Genomic DNA, 23793 nt, shown 5'->3' with positions numbered 1-23793 from the left:
TTAGGTATCTCCGAGCTTGCATAAAACTTGAGCAGCTTATCCTTCTGCGCTTTGATGTCGTACATTGTTGACGAACCGATTTTGAATTCTTTCATAATGTGCATACGCTTCGCTCCCATTTCTAGTCGTTTGCATATATCAATTTTCTGCTTTAAAGTTAACACCACCCTCTTCCTTTTGGTTGGATCAACTTTTGGCATTTCCATAATGCAGTCCAATGAGTTGCAACAGCATTGGAGACACACAGTACTGGACTGGAGCCCTGAAACATGGCGGATCAGAGGAGGCTACCGGCAGCATGGGAGACACACAGTACTGTACTGGAACCCCAAAAAATGGCAGATCAGAAGAGGCTACCGGCAGCATGGGAGACACACAGTACTGGACTGGAACCCCAAAAAATGGCAGATCAGAAGAGGCTACCGGCAGCATGGGAGGGTGAGACTCCTGATGCAGGGTTTCTGAGGTGATCCGAGTTCCGCTGGCGCCAAGAGGCCGAGTAGTGGCAGTTTGTAGAACTACCCCCACTGACGAACTCGGCAACCACAGAATCACAGAAACCCCACAGTGCAGATAGAGGCCATTTCGGCCCATCGAGCCTGCACCGACACATATCCCACCCGATCCCCGTAACCCCTACATCAACACATATCCCACCCCTATCCCCGTAACCCCACGTATTTAATCCCCCTAACACTAAGGGTCAATTTTTATCATAGCCAATCAACCTAACCTGCACATCTTTGGACTGTGGGAGGAAACCGGAGCACCCGGAGAAAACCCACGCAAACACGGGGAGAATGTGCAAACTCCACACAGACAGTCACCCGAGGCCGGATTCGAACCCGGGTCCCTGGCGCTGTGAGGCAACAGTGCTAACCACTATGTCACCGTGCTGCCACCGTTGGAGACTCGGAACCGGCAACATTGCCGGTTACTCAGGCGCTGTTTTCGGGGGGCGAATTCTGCCGGTAGAGCGAGGTTTCCGGACATACAACCTCCGGTTAAACCAAAGTTTCCTGTAGTTTAAGGCCCTTTTGTCAATTCTGATGATGGGTCTCAAACAGAAATTTTGATCAGACTTTCCTCTTTGTAGATCTTTTGTGTATTTGCATAATTTTTCTGAGATTTATCTTTTAATTGGAAACAGGGCCTGTACCACCTGCTCGTATGGCCACTTATAAAATGGAAAGGGTAGAAACCAAAGTCAATGGAGCTTGCCCCTAAATTAAGCAGCAGCTGGTCAGTAATGTGGTCACTTTCCAGACATACCCAGAGTGTAACATTTCAGACTGATCTTCTGCATTGACCAACTGATGCAAGAATAATACTCAGACCAAGTGCCTAGTAGTTAACAAGGCTTTAATCGACTGTTTTCCAACATGGCGATCTAGTTGTGTCCTTCACTAGTTCCTGTTAAAGAATGTCCTGAGCAAGCTGGGCCCATGCCCGAGCATTTATACTCTCCCTGGACAGCGCCACCAGCAGGCCGCCCAGTATTATTTCTTAAGTCATTTCCACATGAATGACAAGATTCACGTCAACAACTACATACCTTCAGCAACTAGGCTAGCTTGGATCTCCAAGAGGGGCAGTTAGGTCCTACATGGCTCACCATGCTGCAGTTCATTCCTATTGAGTGACCATAAAACTAATCTTCCATTGACCAGAAATGTTCCTTTATTTGGGAGCTCACTAGTAAAAAGTGTCAGTTTGCGCAATTTAAAAAAAAAACTACGGTGGAAGATTTTCTGGAATGTACGTGGTTTCATCCCATTCACGCTTTTAACTTGCTGCCACTTGGTAGCTTGTGAAAATAACAGAAGTTGCGCCACACATTGTAAAGGAGTGTGTGAAATGAGGGGTGTAATTGTACACATAGTAAAATATGTAAGCTGAACAAAACTCTATTCATTTCAGCTGGAATTCAGAGAACGTGTAGACAGAAAATGACTATTTGGATTTTCAATTTCAATTCACTTAACTCTTTTGAGTATCAAAAGACCTTTAGATTTCTCAAAAAGCACACATTTTCTTCATAGGTACTGAAAACAATTCTCTGTCAATTTCTACAGTATGCCACACAAGAGAATTAAATAAATATTTAGACCTGCGGGGATGAGATAGATTTGAAAACTAGAATGGCAAATAGCCCACAAGGTCAAGACCACCCAAAGTGCTTCAATGTCTCGTGTTCTGACATGTCACAAACACGCACCAATTTCAGCTCTGACATCTCTCTTTAATATTAACTTTCTTGTCTCTTTTATCTTGATTATTATCTTGGCTCTTAGTTCTTTCCTCCTCTGTAACGCCCCTCCTGCTACATCATCGCTGCTTTCCCCGCATCTCCCACTCTCCTTTCTGCCGCAGCCTCTTTATTCCAGGGCAGGCATCCTGTTGCGAAGTCGGAGGTCATTTTGATGTGGATTAAATAACGCCACCCTCCCCAATAAAGCCACTCCAGCAACTTTATTTCAGAATTCATTCTCTCTGGTTTAGGATTAATTTGAGAGTTGAGTTTGGGATCAGATGGGAACCCGGGTTTAGAATCATATTGAGGCGCGGGTTTAGGGTTCAGGCACAGAGGCAGAAGTTTGAGACATGGGGAGAGAGAGAAATTCAAATACACAGGGAGGAAGTAGTTCATGCAGAGAAAAAAAGGCCTAGAAATTCGGTTGGTTGCGCCAGGGATTAGCGCCTAAAGAGGGCAATAATTGGGGCGATAGCCAAATTCCGGTGGGGCGCAAGGCGTTTAGCGCCTCGCCCCATATTGAGTATGCATTTAGCGCCGGCGCTAACACTTAGCGCCCGCTCATGGGTGCAGGCTAATTATGATGTCATCTGAGTGTGCAACGCCTTTTCGGCGCCCCAGACGGGAAATTCAGTGGCGCCTCCTTCCGTAGCGCCTGGCGCTATTAGTGACAGTTTTCCTGGGCCTTACCAAGTCGCTTTCGGGCTGGAGGAGCGTTATTTAAAGGGGACTGGTGTGGTTTAAAAACGGCAAACATTTCTGGTGCACAACTTCCTCGAGAGCTACAAAAAGAGTTGCTGACCTGCACACTGAGAGCCATTTGACCACTGGGCCCACGCTGGCAGAGGAACAGCAGCCTTCTGACCATCGCCTTGCTGTTGGTGAGCCTTGACAACGGGGAACCTTCCTGTGGGCACTTATTATGGGGCCTGCATTGGAGGGGAACGTCCTGCTGCTGAATCATCTGGAAAGGGCACTGAGACGCTGGGAGAGGGGGGCGGGCATGGCCAGACGGAGGAGGGCCAACAGACGTCGCCACAGCAGACCTTACGCTGGCAGGGTTTTCCGACAGCAGTTTTCGTACATGAACATGCCGGAGGAGCAGTGTGTCAGAAGGCTGCGATTTAGAAAAGGAGGTGGTGACTGAGCTGTACCAGCTGCTTCAGCCAGATCTGCAGCCGGTCTGATACCCCCAAGCCTGTGAAGGGCAAGACGCATGTAAATAGCAGGCATGGCCATTGTAAATGAAGAAAGTGTTTCATTACACAAAATGTGGTTCCTTCAAACATGAGAAAGCTATGGCAACAGAAAGCAAAACTAATACATTGACAAATAACTGGCTCTCACACCCGGGAGACTGTCCAAAACATAAATCACATTCCAACCATCTTCCTTGGCATTGATTCCACTGCGCCAACCAAAGCATCCAATGCCCCATCAGTGAGGCGTTACGCCCTCTGCCTCACCCTTTCCATTGCTTGCTAGGTTGGTGTGCCACAGGTAGGCTCCCACCGCTTTGAAGGCCTACAAGGCAGTGAGTGTGTCTGGTGATGCCAATTGACCTGCCCCTTTAAGAGCTGGCCGGCGCCAGTGTGTCTCAGGGAAAGTGATTATTGAAAGCACCTGCGCTGCGCCCCGCCGCAGCGATATTGGGTAGCGCCTTCGCATTAGCGCCTTAAGAGTCACGTGCAGCGCCTGATTTACCGCCGCAAACACCATCAGGGGCGCAACGACCCAATATCGCGCCAGGTGGCGCTAAGTCGCAGCTGGCGGTACTCTTAGCGCTTCGCCAGATCGCCTGATTTACCGCCGCAAACACCATCAGGGGCGCAACGACCCAATATCGCGCCAGGTGGCGCTAAGTCGCAGCTGGCGGTACTCTTAGCGCTTCGCCAGATCTAACGCCCCAAACGGGGCTATACCGAATTTCTAGGCCAAAGAGTTTGTGCAGTTTTCAGACAGAGTGAGAGAAGTTCAAATGCACCACAACAACAACAGCAACTTGTATTTATATAGCGCCTTTAACGTAGTAAAACGTCCTAAGGTGCTTCACCACAGTATTAAAAGACAAAATATGTTGACACCGAGCCACGTAAGGAGAAATTAGAGCAGGTGACCAAAAGCTTGGTCAAATAGGTAGGTTTTAAGGAGTGTCTTAAAGGAGGAAAGAGAGGTAGAGAGGTGGAGAGGTTTAGGCAGGGAATTCCAGAGCTTAGGGCCTAGGCAACAGAAGGCACGGCCACCAATGGTTGAGCAATTATAATCAGGGGTGCTCAAGAGGGCAGAATTAGAGGAGCGCAGATATCTCGGGGGGGTTGTGGGGCTGAAGGAGATTACAGAAAAGGAATTGACTACCTTGCAAGCAGTCACTAGACTGTGAAATCTTGCCCTGTTCATCAAATGTGCAGGTAACCTGATCATATAATCCTGGGCGCCCTCTAACCTGGGGCATTCAAACAGTCACTCAACACACTGACCAATACTCCACTCCACAGCAGGATAAATACAAAAGCCTCCTGAAATATAATAAAGAATTAGGCCCATTATTTTCCATGCATTACTTTTTACACCAGGGCTGCCATATTCCTTGATTGTTAAGTAAACAAACCACAGATGTAACACCAGTGATACTTATTTCACATTGGCCAGAAAAATGGCATTTAAATCTCAAAATTCAATGTGACATTTTATTTTTAGATCTATAAAAGAAAAGTGCTTATTAATGAAAACAGAAAATGCTGGAAATACTCAGCAGGTCAGGCAGCATCTCTGGGAAGATGTACATCTCTAACTTATTCCAGTTCTGACGAAGGGTCATCGACCTGAAACGTTAACTCTGTTTCTCTCTCCACAGATGCTGCCTGACCTGCTGAGTGTTTCCAGCATTTTCTGTTTTTATTTCAGATTTCCAGCATCCACAGTATTTTGCTTTTGTATATATATTTAATGCAAGCATACAAAGCTGTGTGGAATGAGTTTTCAATGCACGGTAAAACTGGACTTGTGCCAATATTTTGCTTAGCATCCCAAAGTCAACTGCATAAGAACGTTTTCGTGTAAATATCTCGAGACGTGATTTACATTAGACTATACGAAAACTCAATGAACAGATTGGTGTTTTGTTAAAATGCATTGCTTGGTGTCATACAAGAAAGGTCCCAGGTTCAATCCCCAGTCTGTACTTTCAGCTGATCTCAACCAAATTGGCGGCAAGGGCTCTACAATTCGTTTCAGTGCTCTGCCCCTGGATTAGGGTTGGGAAAATCAGCCAAGGATTCTGCTCCACAACTGATAACAGCAACTCCTGCTGGAAGTTTGCACGTCAGCACAAGGGGAGGACGTATCTGCTCGGACTCTGCCACCTTCCATAGTCACTTTAATTCTCCGCTCCACTCCCACTCTGTCCTCTCCATCCTCGGCCTCTTACACTGTTCCAATGAAGCTCAATGTAAGCTCGAGGAACAGCACCTCATCTTTCGATTAGGCACTTTACAGCCTTCTGGACTCAAGATCAAGTTCAACAATTTCAGACCATAACCTCGGCCCCTATCATTTTTCCCCCATTTTTTTCCCTCTCCCTCACATGGCAGCTGTCTTTCATTCTGCCATTGCCTTCATCTAGAGCCATCTTTTGTTTCCTAACGTGTCCCATTACCATCTCCTTTTGCCTTGCACCATCATTCCTTTTGTCTCTTAATCTCTCCTGCCTTCCATCCTATCACAGACCTTCCCTTTTGTTCTTTCCTCCCCTCCCCCTCTCCCTGCCCCTACACTCGCTTAAAAACCTGTTCCATCTCCAGCTTTTTCCAGTTCTGACGAAGGGTCATCGACCTGAAACATTAACTCTGTTTCTCTCTCCACAAATGCTGCCTGACCTGCTGAGTATTTCCAGCATTTACTGTTTTTATTTCAGATTTCCAGCATCCGCAGTATTTTGCTTTTGCATTAGGGGAGGACAGGGTTGGGCTCAGGTGTGATGCCACCCAGTGTCCGTTAGCTTGCTAACTTTCATGGTCCGAGCTCAGACATGTGAGGAGGTACTGGAGGGAGCCCATGGAACTGTAGCCAGCGAGCAGTCAGTATCTTCGGGGGGGGGTGGGGGGTTGGTGGGAGGGGAGGGAGGTGACAATTAGTGGAGAATTAATAAAAACGGTCATCATGCTAACTACAAAACATAGATCTGGAGACCCACATTTGGTGTGTGTACTCCCTGCTTCAGATTATAAATGTGATCATCTCCATGCTCCCTTTTAAGAGCAGATTCTGAACTATATAGCAAATTGTTGATAATGAGTTAAATGGGGAAAGATTAAAAACTAGCAAATCCTGTATCTCAAAAGCAATGGCTAAATTTGCTGCAGACTAGCTGCCTCCGCCCCCTCCCCAATTTCATGAATGTCTTGTCGCTCATTAAAATTGGCAACTAGCGCGGAAATTATTTCACTGTAAAAATAAAATTGCAGAATTATTTGATCTTTATAATCCTTTCCTTAAATCGAAAGAGTCAAGTTAAACTTTAACAGCCCTGACAATATGCACATCAACACATCTGAATCTTGAAGTTACAAATCTTATTTGATAACATGAAATGAGAACCATGTTCGTTTTAGATGGTGTTTTCATTAGTGAGAGGCAGATCCATAAAACAATGCTGTTGCTATCAAATCATTGGTAAAAGACTGGCAATGGCAAATGGATTGATGACTGGTCCTATAAGAAGCGGTGTCCACTCTATTGTTTGTTGAACTTCTGACGGGTCACTGATCTGTGTGTTATGTACACCGTGTTTACGCAAAACCTGGCTTTAATAGGTCTCCCTTTGTTATTTTCAAATCCTTTTTTGAAACCTATTAGCCTTTCAACTGATTTGAATACAATGGTATCTTAGCAAGCAAGCCCAGTGGGAAAGACATTCTCAATAAACAAGTGACTCCGTGCAGGACTCCAGCCAGCTTCATGGAATAGCCAGCCCCTTTTTTCAACTAACAAGATAGAGCCCATTTAAGGTCGGATGAGGTTTATCAATTACAACAGGCTCTCGCACATTCTAATTTCTCATGTTAAAAACAAACTTACTACAGTAGCTCCCTGATAGTTCAGTAGGTAAATTCATCGCCTTGATGTGGTAACTGAGTCAACCAGACCAGGAGGTCCCCAATGTGTTCGGAGTTATCTGACCTCAACCTGGGCAGCAATGGATGTATCACAATTAGTTAAGGAGGGGTCCCCACCCCCCAGTCACTCTCTAGTGACCCCTGCTGGAGAGTGCATGCATGGACAGGGGGCAAGGACGGGATTGAACTCAACTCGCATACCCGCCAAAGTCGAACTGCGTGCTCACGTATGAAAAATGGCCACCGGGGTGAGATATCGGAAAGTGGCCATCAGATCTGGAACAGTAACCCAGCAAGAGTCGGCGCTTTGCAGAGATGGGGAATATAATGCAGAAGCGGGGCGGGGGGGGGGGGGGGGGGGGGGGGGAGGAAATTTTAAAAAAGAAATCTCCTTAAATGTGCTATTCTTCTCGAATCTAAGGGCAGAGAAATTCATCTCGGGCGGCGGGGCAATACGGGCGGTATTGGATCGGCCGCTCGTTATATTGACTGCAATGGAACTGAATACCCGGCGCTGCGTATAACGGGCGGCCAATCCAATAGCGCCCGTTTCACGCCACTGCCCGAGGTGAATTTCTAGCCCATGTCTGTGCCCAAACCACCCAGAGAGATATTAGGGAATTTGGATAGCCCCACAATAGGCATTCTGGGATAGAACCCCGCTATGAGGTTTGAGCTTACTCATTATGGCACAGGATTATCAAAATTCCGTTGAAAACTTTACTAAACTGCATTTGCCTCATCATACGTCCTATATTAGTAGACTACATCAATTTATATTGATTACAAAGACAAGCCAAAAAAACAAACAAATATAAATAAAAAAAGGTAATGTAATTCAAATCTTCTGTTCGGATCTATATACATTTCCAGTTTCTGAACCCCACTAATCTCCAAATATATTCCTTCAAATTGCTCTTGTAATCCTATTTACACTATGTTACACTTTAACAAGGGGCTGTCTTTAACAAGGGGCAACCGCTGACCCTCCAGTGGATGCAATCCTTTGATGCAGTACTGCACAAGTTCACCGAAGGAAAGCCTGTATACTGTCTGTCATCAGTGCAGACTCTTGGCAGTTTCGCTGGAACTCACTCCCGAGAGCGAGGCGCAGGAGTAGTCTTATGTAGTTAGTGCCACCAGACTGTCTGTCTTTTGCAGAGCACCGCACAACAGGGAGAACCCGCACCATCCAGAACAGTGTAGACGGCAGCATTTGAAGTAAATATTGCCGGCCAGAATCACAGCTAATGTTCTGAGTAATAGCAGTTTGAAGTAACCGTAGGTCTTAGACCAGGGAGGTCCCACCTGAAACATGTTAACCCGACACAGTAAATTTGGTGGAGTTTATTGCTGCCCTTTTACCTCAAAATTCCTTAATTGAATTTTAGAAAGTAGTCTGTGGAGACCGGGGTGGGTGGGAAATCAGTACACAACACTGCTTACGCTGCTAATAGAATGACCAGGCTACAGTGACATCACCCAGCACATCCACTAACCACTGTTCGCGTGAAATCTAGGTAATATAGGACTCCTCGAAGACACACAATAATTATTTAGAAAAAAAAAAGTGTTTTTTAAATATGGAGCTGCTCTATGGGCCAGTGCTTGCGACAGTCGATACTTACCCATAGAATTACCATCACCTGTAACAATGTCACGGGCAAAACCTGGTTACCCGACCTCTCAACGTCAAGCGCTTTCCATATGGAGCAGTAACAACAACAGAAAAACACTGCAAATACTGTAAATCTGATATAAAAACAGAAAACGCTGGCAATACGCAGCATTTGGTCTGTCAGCATCTGTTAAGAGAAAAGATAGATTAATGTTTCAGGCACAGACTATCCTGACAAAGTGTCTCCCTGTGAAAAGTTAACCTTTCTTTCCTCGCTTCAGATGTTGGGGTTCCCCTTTGAAGCACTTTATTTTCTGAACTGTTTTGTATGCCTTTAAGTGTTGAAGTGATGGTGTCGGCCCTTCTGACTCATTCATGGACATCTGTCCCTCTCTACCCCAACATCTGCACTGCTTCCTCTGCCGAGGCTCTCAGGAAATTAGTGATGTACTATTATTGTGATCCCCCCACAGTTGGTAAATTTTGAAGTTTGGAAGAAAAAGACTTGCATTTATATAGCACCTTTCATAGAAACATAGAAGATAGGAGCAGGAGTAGGCCATTCGGCCCCTCGAGCCTGCTCCGCCATTCAATGAGATCATGGCTGATAATCCAAATTCAGTACCCTGTCCCTGCCTTCTCCCCATATCCCTTGATCCCTTCAGCCTTAAGAAATATATCCAACTCCTTCTTGAATATATTTAATGAATTGGCCTCAACTGCCTTCTGTGGTAGAGAATTCCACAGGTTCACCACTCTGGGTGAAGAAATTCCTCCTCATCTCTGTCCTAAATGGCTTACCCCTTATTCTGTGACCCCTGGTTCTGGACTCCCCCACCATCGGGAACATCCTTCCTGCATCTAGTCTGTCCAGTCCTGTTAGAATTTTATAAGTTTCAATGAGATCCCCTCTCATTCTTCTAAACTCCAGCAAGTATAAGCCCAATCGACCCAATCTCTCCTCATACATCATTCCTGCCATCCCAGGTGTCAGTCTGGTGAATCTTCACTGCACTCCTTCCATGGCAAGAACATCCTTCCTCAGATAAGGCGACCAAAACTGCACACAATACTCGAGGTGTGGTCTCACCAAGGCCCTGTACAACTGCAGCAAGACATCCTTGTTCCTGTACTCGAACCGAGCTCAGGGCATCCCAAAGCGCCAATGAAGTACTTTCGAAGTGTAGTCACTGTTGTAGCAAGGTCCCACAAACAGCAATGTGATAATGAGCAGATAATCTGTTTATGTGGTGTTGGTTGAACATAAGAACATAAGAAATAGGAGCAGGCGTAGGCCAATCGGCCCCTCGAGCCTGCTCCGCCATTCTATAAGATCATGGCTGATCTGATCCTAACCGCCAATCTACTATCACAGAACCATCTCCTGAATCTAACAGAATTAGACACACGAAATAGGAGCAGGATCAGGCTACACGGCTCCTGGGCCAGCTCCGCTACCCACAGGGCCATGACCGATCCGAACCTAGATTCATGTCCAAATTCCTGCCCGCTCCCCATAACCCTTTACTTCTAGGAAACTGTCTATTTCTGTTTTAAATTTATGTAATGATGTAGCTTCTACAGCTTTTTGGGGCAGCATATTCCATGGACCTATCACCCTCTGAGTGAAGTAGTTCCTCCTCATCTCAGTTTTGAAAGAGCAGCCCCTTATTCTAAGACTATGCCCCCTAGTTCTAGTTTCACCCATCATCGGGAACATCCTCCCCGCATCCACCCGATCCAACCCCTTCACAATCTTATATGTTTCAATAAGATCGCCTCTCATTCTTCTGAACTCCAATGAGTAGAGTCCCAATCTACTCAACCTCTCCTCATATGTCCATCCCCTCATCCCCAGGATTAATCGAGTGAACCTTCTTTGTACTGACTCGAGAGCAAGTATGTCTTTTCTTAAGTATGGACACCAAAACTGTACGCAGTATTCCAGGTGCGGTCTCACCAATACCTTGTACAACTGAAGCAATACCTCCCTATTTTTATATTCTATCCCCCTAGCAATGAAAGCCAACATTCCATTGGCCTTCTTAATCACTTGCTGCACCTGCATACTAACCTTTTGAGTTTCGTGCACCAGGACCCCCAGATCCCTTTGTACTTCAGTACTTTCCAGTTTCTTGCCATTAAGATAATAACTTGCTCTACGATTTTTCCTGCCAAAGTGCATAACCTCACACTTTCCAGTATTGTATTCCATCTGCCAAATCTCTGCCCACTTACTTAGCCTGTCTATGTCCCCTTGCATGTTTTTTATGTCCTCCTCACTCGCTACTTTCCCTCCCATCTTAGTATCATCTGCAAACTTTGATATGTTACACTCGGTCCCCTCCTCCAAATCGTTAATATAGATTGTAAAGAGTTGGGGACCCAGCACTGACCCCTGTGGAACACCACTAGTTACTGATTGCCAGTCTGAGAAGGAACCATTTATCCCAACTCTCTGCCTTCTGTTAGATAGCCAATCCTCTATCCATGCCAGAATATTACCCCCATCCCATGATTTTTTATCTTAAGCAATAATCTTGTGTGGTACCTTGTCAAATGCCTTTTGGAAGTCTAAATACACTACGTCCACTGGTTCCCCTTTATCCACCCTGTACGTTACTTCCTCAAAGAACTCCAACAAATTTGTCAAACATGACTTCCCCTTCATAAAACCATGCTGACTTTGTCCTATTAAATTATGATTATCCAAATGTCCTGTTACTGTCTCCTTAATAATGGACTCCAATATTTTACCTACCACAGATGTTAGGCTAACCAGTCTATAGTTTCCAGCCTTCTGTCTACTGCCCTTTTTAAATAAGGGCGTTACATTAGCAGTTTTCCAGTCTGCCGGGACCTTTGCAGAGTCCAGGGAGTTTTGGAAAATTATTACCAATGCATCCACAATCCCTACCGCCACTTCCCTCAAGACCCTAGGATGTAAGCCATCAGGTCCAGGTGATTTATCCGCCTTGAGTCCCATTATTTTACCGAGTACCACTTCCTTAGTGATTTTGATCGTGTTTAGCTCCTCCCCCCCTATAGCCCCCTGTTTGTCCAGTGTTGGGATATTCTTAGTGTCTTCTACTGTAAAGACTGATACAAAATATTCATTCAGTGTTTTTGCCATCTCCGTATTTCCCACCATTAATTTCCCGGTCTCATCCTCTAAGGGACCAACATTTACTTTAGCCACCCTTTTTCTTTTTATATAACTATAAAAACTCTTACTATCTGTTTTTATATTTTTTGCTAATTTATTTTCATAATCTATCTTCCCTTTCTTAATCAATCTTTTTGTTACTTTTTGCTGTCTTTTAAAGTTTTCCCAATCCTCTATCCTCCCACTAGATTTGGCTACCTTATATGCCCTTGTTTTTAGTCGAATACTATCCTTAATTTCTTTACTTAGCCACGGATGGCTGTCTTTTCTTTTACACCCTTTTCTTCTCAGTGGAATATATATTTTTTGGAAGTTGTAAAATAACTCCTTAAATGTACACCACTGATCATGTATCGTCTTACCCTTTAATCTATTTTCCCAATCCACTCTACTCAATTCCGCTCTCATACCTTCATAGTCTCCTTTATTCAAGCTTAGCACGCTTGTTTGAGATCCAACCTTCTCACCCTCTAATTGAATATGGAATTCAACCATGTTATGGTCACTCATTCCAAGGGGATCCTTTACTAGGACATTTTTAATTAATCCTGTCTCGTTACACAGGACCAGGTCTAAGGTTGCTTGCCCCCTGGTCGGTTCAGTTACATACTGCTCAAGAAACCCATCCCTAATACACTCAATGAACTCATCCTCAAGGCAGCCCTGCCCAATTTGATTTGTCCAATTAATATGATAGTTAAAATCCCCCATAATTATAGATGCTCCCTTATTACAAGCCTCAACTAGTTCCTGATTGATACTCCGTCCAACAGAGTTGCAACTGTTCGGAGGCCTATAGACTACGCCCACTAGTGTTTTTTTCCCCTTATTATTCCTTACCTCCACCCAAACTGTTTCATTATCCCGATCTTTTGACCCAATATCATTTCTCTGTATTAGAATGATTCCTTCCTTTATTAACATAGCCACCCCACCTCCCCTTCCTTCCTGCCTGTCCTTCCTGATCGTTAAATAACCTGGTATGTTTAATTCCCAGGCATTGTCACCCTGCAGCCATGTTTCTGTAATGGCCACAAGATCATACCCATATGTAGTTATTTGTGCCATTAACTCGTCTATTTTGTTACGAATGCTACGTGCATTCAGATGGAGAACTTTCAAATATGTTTTGTGACACTTAGTTCCTGCTTTTGCCCTTTTTATTACTTTACCTTTTACTCCATACCTTCTGCCCCTTCCTGACACACTCTGGTTTTTAATTTCCCCACTGCTACCTAAGTCTATGACCTTCTCTGTTGCCATTTTTATTATTTGCTCTCTAGGAACCTCCCCCCCCCACTGGTTAGTTTAAAGCCCTCTCTACAGCCCTAGTTATATGATCCGCCAGGACTCTAGTCCCAGCACTGGCCAAGTGAAGCCCGTCCCAACGGAACAGCTCCCTCCTGCCCCAGTACTGGTGCCAGTGTCCCAGGAAGCAAAACCCATTTCTCCCACACCAGTCTTTGAGCCGCACATTTAACTCTCTAATTTTATTTGTCCTAGCCAAATTCGCTCGTGGCTCAGGTAATAATCCAGAGATTAATATTGACCAGGACACCGGGGAGAACTCCCCTGCTCTTCTTCGGATAGTGTCATGGGAGCTTTTACATCCATCCGAGAGGGCAGGTGGGGTCTCGGACGAACGCCTCATCTGAAGGACGGCTCCTCTGATCGTGCAGCGTTTCCCTCGGTACTGCACGGGAGTAGTCTAGGTTTTGCATTCAAGCCTCTGAAGTGGGACTGCAACCCACAACCTTCTGACTTAGAGGCGAGAGTGCAACCAACTGAACCATGGCCGACACCAAAAAAATGTTTACGTAGCAATTGCACAAAGTGGAAAAGAAAAACTCCCCCTTCACTCAAGACATGCTCAGCTCCATTTTACAAATTACAAATACAATCTTCACAGAGCACCATTATTGCAGCAGGGCCTTTCAAACACTAAAGCCCTCTAAATTTGCTGTACACTGCATTACTAAACATTTGTCATGGGAGTTAGCTCAGCACATTTTAACAAACAATTAAAAGATTTGACAAGCGAAACCCGGGCCAGGGACGATGGCCCGACAGCTACATACATGCCAACAGTCAGTGTTTTGTTTTTGGGGGCCAGGTCAGCATTTGCTGACACAAATCAGCATAACTAGGCCCCTCTCTCCTACCCGTCCAGTCCTCATTTTGCAATAAGGATTTCCACCTCACCAATCCACTTGCCACCTGGCGCAAAGAGAAAAACCTACTGCAGCATCTCTGTTAAAGGCTGGGGAGTTGAAATGGGATGTAGTCGTGACTGAGAATTAAGTCCAGAGGGATTGCCTTTGTGGGGTGGTGGGATTTGGATGTAGGCGAGTGAGAATCCAATGGTCACTATGTTTTTAAGATCTTAAAAAGTCTATTAATTGTGAAGCATGTGTTTAAAATTAATAAGGTGCATCATGTTTAGTGTAAAAATTCGAAAGTTTCCAACAATTTTGTGCCTTCAACATTTGGATTTCCCCTTCAGGCTTTCATGTGCTTATGTTTTTCCGCCCCCCCTCAATACAAGTGTTGTGTATATCTATCATTTAAGTTACAAAGCCCATGCAACTACTTGTTCTCGCATGTCTGGGTCATTCTTGAGTTGTCAATTTTTTACATGCTGTGCCGGTTTTTTGAAGCTGTTGTTCGGCTTTTGCGATGTTTCTACTTTGGCAAGAGGCTATTTTGAATGGAGTGCCCCAGTTATTCGGCACCAGGCAATGCAGCACTGGGACAAATGTCAAGTTTTCTTGGCATGACAGCGCTTTAAGCTAATCTGCATCAACCGTGGCTCAGTTGGTAGCGCCCTCGCCTGAGTCACAAGGCTGTGGGTTCAAGTCCCACTCCAGAGACTGGAGCACAAAAATCAAGGCTGACACTTTGGTGCAGTAATGAAGGAGCGCTGCACTGTCGGAGTTTCTGGGGGAGAAATTGGGTGGAGCTGCAAACGGGGCGCCAAGCTCGCCTGGGCGCTGGATTTAGCGCAGCGTTTGGAGCAGTAGCGACCGCCAGAAATTCAGCTTGAGCGCCCCAAGAGGGACACAGGGCGAGGCTCGAGGCGCTCCGCGTCCCTCTTAGGGCGCTGAAACTGAATATCGCAGCGCAACGTGCCACAGCGCCACACGCTGCGGCACGGCGCGCTGCGGTACTGCAGGCCTTCCTCCCATTCTTAAGGGGGAGGGGCCTGCACCAGCGCGATCAGAGATCGCAAGCGCCGGCAAAAGAGCCCGGCACCGAGAAGTGCCGGGCTCTCGGAAAACAGCCGGCAATGCTGCGGGGGGCGATCAAGAGGCCGGGGACAGAGGTGCTGGCAGGCGGCCACCGAAAAAAACGGCTGCCCCGCACATCCACCTTAATTTGCGCCACTGCCGCCACAGGAAGGCCCCGTGAACCGGGCGCCATTTGCGAACGGCGCTACAGAGGCGGTCGCTGCCAAATATCGAGATCGGGGCGGTAGCGGGGCGCTGCGCACACCGATGATGTCATCGGAGGTGGCGCAGCGCAACAGGTTAACGCCGCCATTAGCGCCCCAGCTAAATATCGCGGGAGGCGCGGCCAGTGGCGCTAAAACCACCGAGTGCCCTCCTTAGGCGCTAACTGGTGGCGCAGCCCACCGAATTTCTAGGCCTCTGTCTTTCAGATGAGACGTTAAACCGAGGCCCTGTCTGCCCTCTCGTTTGAATGTAAAAAAAAAGTCCTCCTGGCCAATATCTATCCCTCAACCACCAAAAGCAGACTGTCTGGTCATTTATCTGATGATTGATTGTGGGATCTTGCTGTGCGTCAATTGCCTGCCGCAATTCCCTACATTACAACAGTGACTATACTTCAAAAGTACTTCATTGGCTGTGAAGCGTTTGGGACGTCCTGAAGTCGTGAGAGGTGCTTACATAAATGCAAACGCCTTATTTTTTTAATTTCACAATTTTGCACGCTGAGTAAGGAAGCAACAGACAAAAGCATGGGCCAGAGATTGGGCTGCAACACTGAAACCCTGGCCAACATTCCCTGCAAGTCCCATTTCACCCAGGATTAAGGAATTAACCCTGATGTGTGCTACAAAAAGAGGGGAGGAATGAGGGGAGAAAAGTTTTAAAACTTTGCCTGAGGTCAGTTTTAAATCAACAGCACAAGTATATAAGGCCCTTCCAAAGTGCAACCACTATAAACAGCATTGTCACTGACTCAGCACTGAGGTGTTGATCTTTGTATTAGTGGGCCCCCATAGGGGCATACCATGGTGCATCAGGAGCCACATATAGGGGGGAGAAATTCAGTATCGCCCCGTCTGGGGTGCAATTATCAGCCAGGCGCAAAGTTGGCGCTAATTATCGCCTCCGACTGCAAACCTGACTTCTATCGCCCCCGGAGATGATTGGAGCACTAAATCAGGTGCTACACAACTATCTTAAGGCGCTAACGCCGAGGAGCAAGGCACTACCTCAGAGCGCTGGCGAAGCTCAGGTGATGTCAGTCAGCAATGGATCACACACTTGGGCCGGCCAGTTCTTAAAGGGGAGGGTCGATATTGCTCTCCAGCTACATCCTGCTCATTGCAGCTTTGAATCTCAGCCAGGAGAGACCTGTACATCAATTCTGCTGGAAAGAACAATGGAGAGGTCCAGGGAAAGAGCTCAGAGTGCAGCCCCCATAATCTCTTCTAAATCGATACAAGGAAGGGCAAATCAAAATGAACCTGCAAAGTGCTGCTCAGTACCCAAAACTCCTTCACACAGCTTTGAATCTCTCCAGAAGTCTCTCTCTCTCTCTGAATGCGTGGTGCAAAAATGTCGCCAACAAAAAAAGGCAGGGAGCGGTCACCTTTAAATAGCGCTCCCCCAGTCCCTTCCTGACTGCAAAACGTTCCCCTCTACCTGTTGTTGCTAGCGGCAGGCAGTAAGGCAGGGGGGGGTCGCTCAATATCCGGTCTGGGGCACTACCGGGATGTTGCACGCTCGACTGACGTCACGATCTGCAGGTGCAGGAGATCGTGGCGGTAGTGTTTAGCGCCGCCGCAAAATGTCTGGTCAATTTTGCGAGCGGCGCAAACATTGCCGCGCCCGGGTGCTACTTGCTTTGCGCCCCATTGAGGGCGTTAATGGGAGGCGCTAATCAAACGAATTTTTCCCCCAGTAAGTTTAATTCCATTTTCCTGTTAATTTGCAGATATCTAACAAATCTTTGTGTTCTAATTTAGGATTCTCCACCAATGAAGGAACAATAAGAACAGCCCATTCCAAACATCCAAGTCAACAAAATTCAAACAGGCAATAACAACAGGTGTAACTAGGGCCAGAGTTGTTTCAGGCTTTGAGGGGGCAGATAGCGAAGGCTTGGGGAGGTGCACTGCAGCAGACAAACCACAGTTTAGCCCCAATACGATACGTGAAGAGACATGTTCCTTCAAAGGCAGGCCGAAGCAGTATTGCCAGTGTAAACGGGTGCTGGTCACACTAAAGCTAGCTTCAACCAAGGAGCAGTTGTAAAAGTCGGATAGCCAGCTGGTGAAGGATAGAGTACTAGAGCCTAGTCTTCAGTTTCTTACAAGCCCTTATTTACAGAGGCACATATTACATACTCTGCGCGTCCCCCACCCCCACAACCACCCACACCCACCACCACCACTAAAGACAAAACATTACTACTGTAATAAAAGGTTTGAAAAGCAGTTAATCATTTTCCACTCGTTTCCTTCATACCAATGGAACCCTAATAATCTAGACACAAGCAATGCTCACAACGAAGTCTGTTGTAAAAGGCGTTGACACTGAAGGTTATGAAATGATTATTCAATTGTCACGAGAAAAATATGGTTTTCATTAACGTAACACCAGTTACTTCTGGCATTTTTCGTGTTTACATCAATGTTTGATGTGCATTTGGCTTTAGCACAAAGCACGTGGACAGTTTTGCCATAGCGCAAATGGAAGTTTCTCCCATGTTCATTCTGTAGGCTAATCCCCAATCTGATGAGGAAAAGATACATAATAAAAAAAAACACACAAACATGGTATGGTTTCCATGTCATTCCATTATTGAAAGAAGCCATGAGGCTAATAAGAGAAAGTCCCTCATCAATTTTGACAAGAGAATATATTTTACTTACTGAGGTGACAATGCACGAACAAAGAATATTTATGGACACGTGATGCAACGCACTGATAGTTGTCAGTATTTCTAATCATGACCCCAGAGGATGATGGGAGAAAAGTCACCGTCCGAATTTAGCGAAATTCTGAAATGAGTTTTGAGTTATTGAGATACGAAGCTGATTCTTGCAGACAGGTGAATGGGACTCATGAATGATGTATGCATTTTTTTTTAAGACTTACAAAAGTTTGCATGAAAACAGCTGATGCATTAAGTCAGTGAAGTGCTTAGTTAGCATTCAAGGATGGTCAGTGTCACACACCTCTCCCCCGTACTTCTCGTCAGGGGAAACAATAGAAATAGATGATTGAAGAAAAATCCAACTCTTCACATTGTCTTCTTATACTAATTAGCTGGTGGCCTGTGTCTTTTTCTTGAGGTACACTATGAATGTAGTACTGTAACACAATAAGCCAGCTTGTGCTTTATAGCAGACGTGCTATATGGCAACTAGCCAACAGCAATGTCATCCAACTCAATACACTCCAGGAAGAACCAGTACCCCTTCCTTCTCCCCCTGAACATATAGAAAGACTTACATTTATATGGCGCCTTTCACGACTACCAGATGTCTCAAGGCGCTTTACAGTACTTTTGGAGTGTAGTCACTGTTGTAATGTGGGAAACGCGGCAGCCAAATTGCACACAGCAAGCTCCCACAAACAGCAATGTGATAATAACCAGATAAACTGTTTTTGTTATGTTGAGGGATAAATATTGGCCAGGTCACCAGGGATAACTCCCCTGGCTCTTCGAAATAGTGCCACGGAATCTTTTACGTCCACCTGCGAGAGCAGACGGGGCCTCGGTTTAACGTCTCATCGAAAGACAGCACCTCTGACAGTGCAGCACTGCACTGGAGTGTCAGCCTAGATTTTTGTACTCAAGTGCCTGGAGTGGGACTATGAACCCACGACCTTGTGACTCAGAGGCGAGCGTGCTACCCCGAACCACAGCTGACAATATACAATATACTGTACAATGCGTAAACTGGATTTCACCACAATGAATCTACATATGGTTCAGTATTTGGGAGGGACATTTGTTTGTAAATAAAATGTTGAAATTTGCCACTTTAAAAGAATATACGTGTATAGAATTCTATAAATGAGATCAATAAGGCAGCTTATTCAATTACTCAAAACACAATTGCACAATCGATGGACCCGAGTCTGAATCAGGAAATTGGGGCATTGACTATTTTGTTTACAGACCTTGAAAGGTTTCATTAAAGATAGACACACACAAACCTTTGGCTGCCTTAATACACATGACTAAAGACAGAGTAAAGACGTCTTACTGCAATTATACAGGGCCCAGGTGAGACCACACCTGGAGTATTGTGTACAGTTTTGGTCTCTTGCCATAGAGTGAGTGCAACGAAGGTTCACCAGACTGATTCCTGGGGTGGAGGGGGTTGTCCTATGAAGAGAGGTTGAGTAGACTAGGCCTATATTCTCTAGAGTTTAGAAGAATGAGAGGTGATCGCATTGAAACATACAAAATTCTTACAGGGCTTGACAGGGTAGATGCAGGGAGGATATTTCCCCTGGCTGGGGAGTCTAGAACCAAGGGTCACAGTCTCAGAATAAGGGGTCAGCCATTTAGGACTGAGATGAGGAGAAATTTCTTCACTCAGAGGGTGGTGAATCTTTGGAATTCTCTACCCCAGAGGGCTGTGGAGGCTCAGTCGTTGAGTATATTCAAGACAGAGATCGATAGATTTTTGGATATTAAGTGAATCAAGGGATATGGGGATAGTGCAGGAAAGTGGAGTTGAGGTCAAAGATCAGCCATGATCTTAATGAATGGCGGAGCAGACTTGAGGGGCCGAATGACCTACTCCTGCTCCTATTTCTTATATTCTTATGAATAAAAGCACTGGGAAATATTACAAGCTATTCTTAAAAATATATATTTTCATTACTCTCTGAGCACTGGGTTGTATTCTTTAAGGAACGCACTAACACATGCTGTTGCGACGTTGTAAAATGGAATTTGCGGTAGGTTCTCTCTTAGCCAAACGGACCTCACCAAAACATCAGCCATGACTCAGTGGTAGCATTCTCGTCTCTGTTTCAGAAGGTTGTGGGTTCATAGTCCCACTCCAGAGACTTGAGCACAAAAATCTAGGCTGACACTCCAGTGCAGTGCTGAGGGAGTGCTGCACTGTCAGAGGTGCCATCTTTTGGATGAGACATTAAACCGAGGCCCTGTTTGCTCTCTCAGGTGGATGTAAAAGATCCCACGGCACTATTTCGAAGAAGAGCAGGGGAGTTCTCCCCGGTGTCCTGGCTGATATTTATCCCTCAATCAACATCACAAAAACAGATTATCTGGTCATTATCACATTGCTGTTTGTGGGAGCTTGCTGTGTGCAAATTAGCTGCCACAGTTCCTACATTACAACAGTGACTACACTCCAAAAGTACTTAATTGGCTGTAAGTGGCTTTGTGACATCCTGAGGTCATGAAAGGCGCTATATAAATGCAGGTTCTTTCTTTATATAGTACTGTAATCATCTCACCCTATCTGATCCTCCTGCATTTCACTGGACCTCTATCTTCCATCTATTATGTAGGCACTTTACTTTGTTGCCACTGCAAAAAAAAGTGGCTTTAACCAAATGATAAAAGTGTAGTAATCTTTTTTCCAAAAACATTCTATATTTTCAATGCCTCCACTACAGAAATCCATTTCCTACTTTGCTGAAAAGTTTAGAAATGTGTTAATTAGCCAAGAAGAAATTGTTTCATTGTCTGTTTGCCAAGTCCCAAAAAAAGTTAAACTCAAAAATACTCGTCCTTTCAGTCTTCTCCAGCCTCTCCAATTTCTACATTCTGATACAATTATTCCATTTCCCATACTTTCTGCACAGCTGTAGTGCCTCTTCCAGGGATTACAAATCATCCGCAGTCAACTCGCCTTCCAAAATCCTTCCATTATTATTCAGCCCCTCCTCTAGATTTACAACCCCCCTCACCACTACCTATTTATTACAACCCTCCAATCTCTTGCCTGCTGCTCTACATGTTGTACTTTTCCACAACCTTTCAATAGACAGTGTGACTCCTGGTCCTGCTGCAATGCTGGAAGCCCCTTCTGCTCCTGTTCTAGTCTACTTCAGTTTCTGTAATTACAAAAAGTGGGTTTCCGCCTCAAGTTTGCCTCAGCCATACACTTCTCCATAGTTGTGCCCTCGTGGGTTCTTGCCTATTCCTGTGATCTATTTTTCAAACCAACAATAAGCATTTTGTATGCAAGCGTATAGTTAATTAGCTGCATAATGCCGCTTTCAACCGATTAAGTTAACTGCAGCAGATATCAACCCAAGACAGTTACATACAGTACAGTCGGTGCATGTTAATTTATTTTATTCTACACTGCTGTACTGTGCTGCATTACATACTACAAAGTGCGCGCTGTGAGAAAGTATAACAAAAACCAGACTGCCACTTGCAATGAATCAAAGCCCAGCAATGCCGGATTGTCAGCCTGGCCTGTTTTTTTTGCAAAATATCGACTTGATTTCTGCAAACGCAACCGGCCAGGGGGGAGGGGAGAAGCTAGCAACAACTTCTGAAAATGTTGCATACCATAGTTGCAGGATTAGGCAAATGTATACAACACGTCAGGGTATAAACTAAACAAATCTGCTCATTTAAAAAAAAAAAAATCTTTTGCTGTAAGATTGAGTACCGCGGCGCTGAACGGGTTTATTTTTGTAGTCATTTTAACTTTCCGGCTGGGGCCAGGTTGTCATGAAGATGAATTAACTTTCGTTGCATTTCTGCTCTGAAAGTAACATGCAAAGAGCACAATAAATCGTGGGCTGTTCCGCCACACGGAGCCCGGCCGGAGAGCAAGTCAGAAAACACAGTATATAAGAACTGCACCCAGGGTATTTCTCAAAAAGAATCGGAGAGCATGGCTCACAGAAAAGTGCAATTTTTAAAATATCAGATTATGACCGGGGGGGTGGGGGAGGCTTAAATCAGCAGAAAAAAATGCCCCACTCTTAAATCCCAGCTCATATCACATAATGTCTGAAAGTTATTAAAATAAAGACTAGAGATTTCCACAGTATCTGCTGCTGCCGCCGCTGCGCTAAAACAAAGGCGATAAACTCCGAACTGGGATCGTTACACATCCAGCAAACCTGGATAACAAGACCCGGAGATTGGATTGTCTGTTTTGTTTCTTTAAAAAAAGGGGTATATAAATATTCATCGTGATTTTACAGCGGGGGGAGGGGAGGGGGGGGGGTTGGAAACCCTGATTTGTGATTATTTTTTTGTGGGGGGTGGGGGTCGTCCTACATGAACCAGCCGGTGTGTGCGATCAGGTGTCACTGCGAGCGAGCTGCCTTTCTCGGTGAAATCAAGTGCAGATTCTGCTCCTCCGGCTGGCGCTGCCTGGATATTGCTGCCCTCTCGCTCAGTCACCGCTTGCTTCCCTGGAACAGCGGCTACTCCGGGTCCCCCAAATCCAAAGCCCCACATCGCTTTGACCCCCGTTTTCATTTCCAATTTCCCCTTCCTCGCGTGTTCATTTTTAACTCCACTTTCCCCGCTGTGTTTCAATCACACTATCCGTCTGCAGATGCAGCTTTGACAATGACTGTTGCACTAGGCCCGGCTAAGTAGCCGGGTGACTTGTCTTTTAACAGTCCCAGTCAATGCTACCTTCTATCCAGCCCACTGCCCCCCCTCTCCTCCCTCCCTCCCTCCCCCGTGTCCAAGCAATGACATCAACTCTTGTTTTTCTCCTCCGGTGCAGTTTCAGATTTAAAGGCAGGACTGCAAGAGTCTCAGTTTTCTTTTGTGCAACAAAAAAAAGAGGAAATTGTTGCACTTACCTTGTCTTTGACGGCAGAAAAGCAAGTTTTATTAATCCATGAGTAAACAGCTGGATGCCGTCCTTGGCTATACTTGCTACTTTCAGTCTGTGTTCTAAGATATGCAGCTCCATCTTTTCCTCCTCATTTGTGGACCATCTAGTTGGAAAAGCCTGCAAGAAGAAGAAGACCACCACCACTACTACCCCCCACCCAGCCCCCTCCCTTCTTTTATAATGATCACTACTGGATCTGCAAATAATGGTGGGGTTTTTTTTTAAAGTTCCTTGGGAGGAGGAGGAGGAGGCAGGGAGATTAGAGAAAGCGAGGAGGTTGGGTGGTGAAAGGCAGCGCTCTATCAGCATGCAGAATGATGATCCCAGCAGCAATAGCCGCTGTCGCCCGGGTAAGGCAGCTGGTTACAGTGTAACAAACAACATGCCACTCAAGCGGCCGCTCCGGCCCCCACTGCGCATGCCCGGCCCGGGGAGGGGGTGCCGCGGGGCGCGCTGGGAGTTGTAGTCCAGCCGCAGTGCGCATGACCAGGGGGGAGCGGCCGCAGTGCCACCGGAGCTGGGAGGGAGGAGGCAGGGTTGCAATTCTGAAATACAAGGTCGTTCTCGCTGATTGTCCCA

General features: G+C 45.8%; 1 protein-coding gene across 1 annotated transcript in view; it reads right to left on the bottom strand.

Annotated features, from left to right (window-relative positions):
• Positions 1-23569, bottom strand: part of LOC147102193 (cytosolic arginine sensor for mTORC1 subunit 2) — a 226798-nt gene extending 203229 nt beyond the window's left edge. Inside the window, exon 1 of the mRNA XM_085964487.1 lies at positions 23180-23569. Coding sequence (XP_085820613.1) covers positions 23180-23523 — 344 coding nt within the window. The 5' untranslated portion in view covers positions 23524-23569. The remainder of the gene's footprint in view (positions 1-23179) is intronic.
• Between the last annotated feature and the right edge of the window lie 224 nt (positions 23570-23793).

The sequence above is a fragment of the Somniosus microcephalus genome, chromosome 22 (genome assembly GCF_052327205.1).
Source record: "Somniosus microcephalus isolate GS21.2 chromosome 22, FLI_Smic_1.0, whole genome shotgun sequence".
Taxonomy (NCBI): domain Eukaryota; kingdom Metazoa; phylum Chordata; class Chondrichthyes; order Squaliformes; family Somniosidae; genus Somniosus; species Somniosus microcephalus.
Note: the sequence above shows the minus strand (reverse complement) of the source record. Positions and strands in the feature narration are given on the sequence as shown.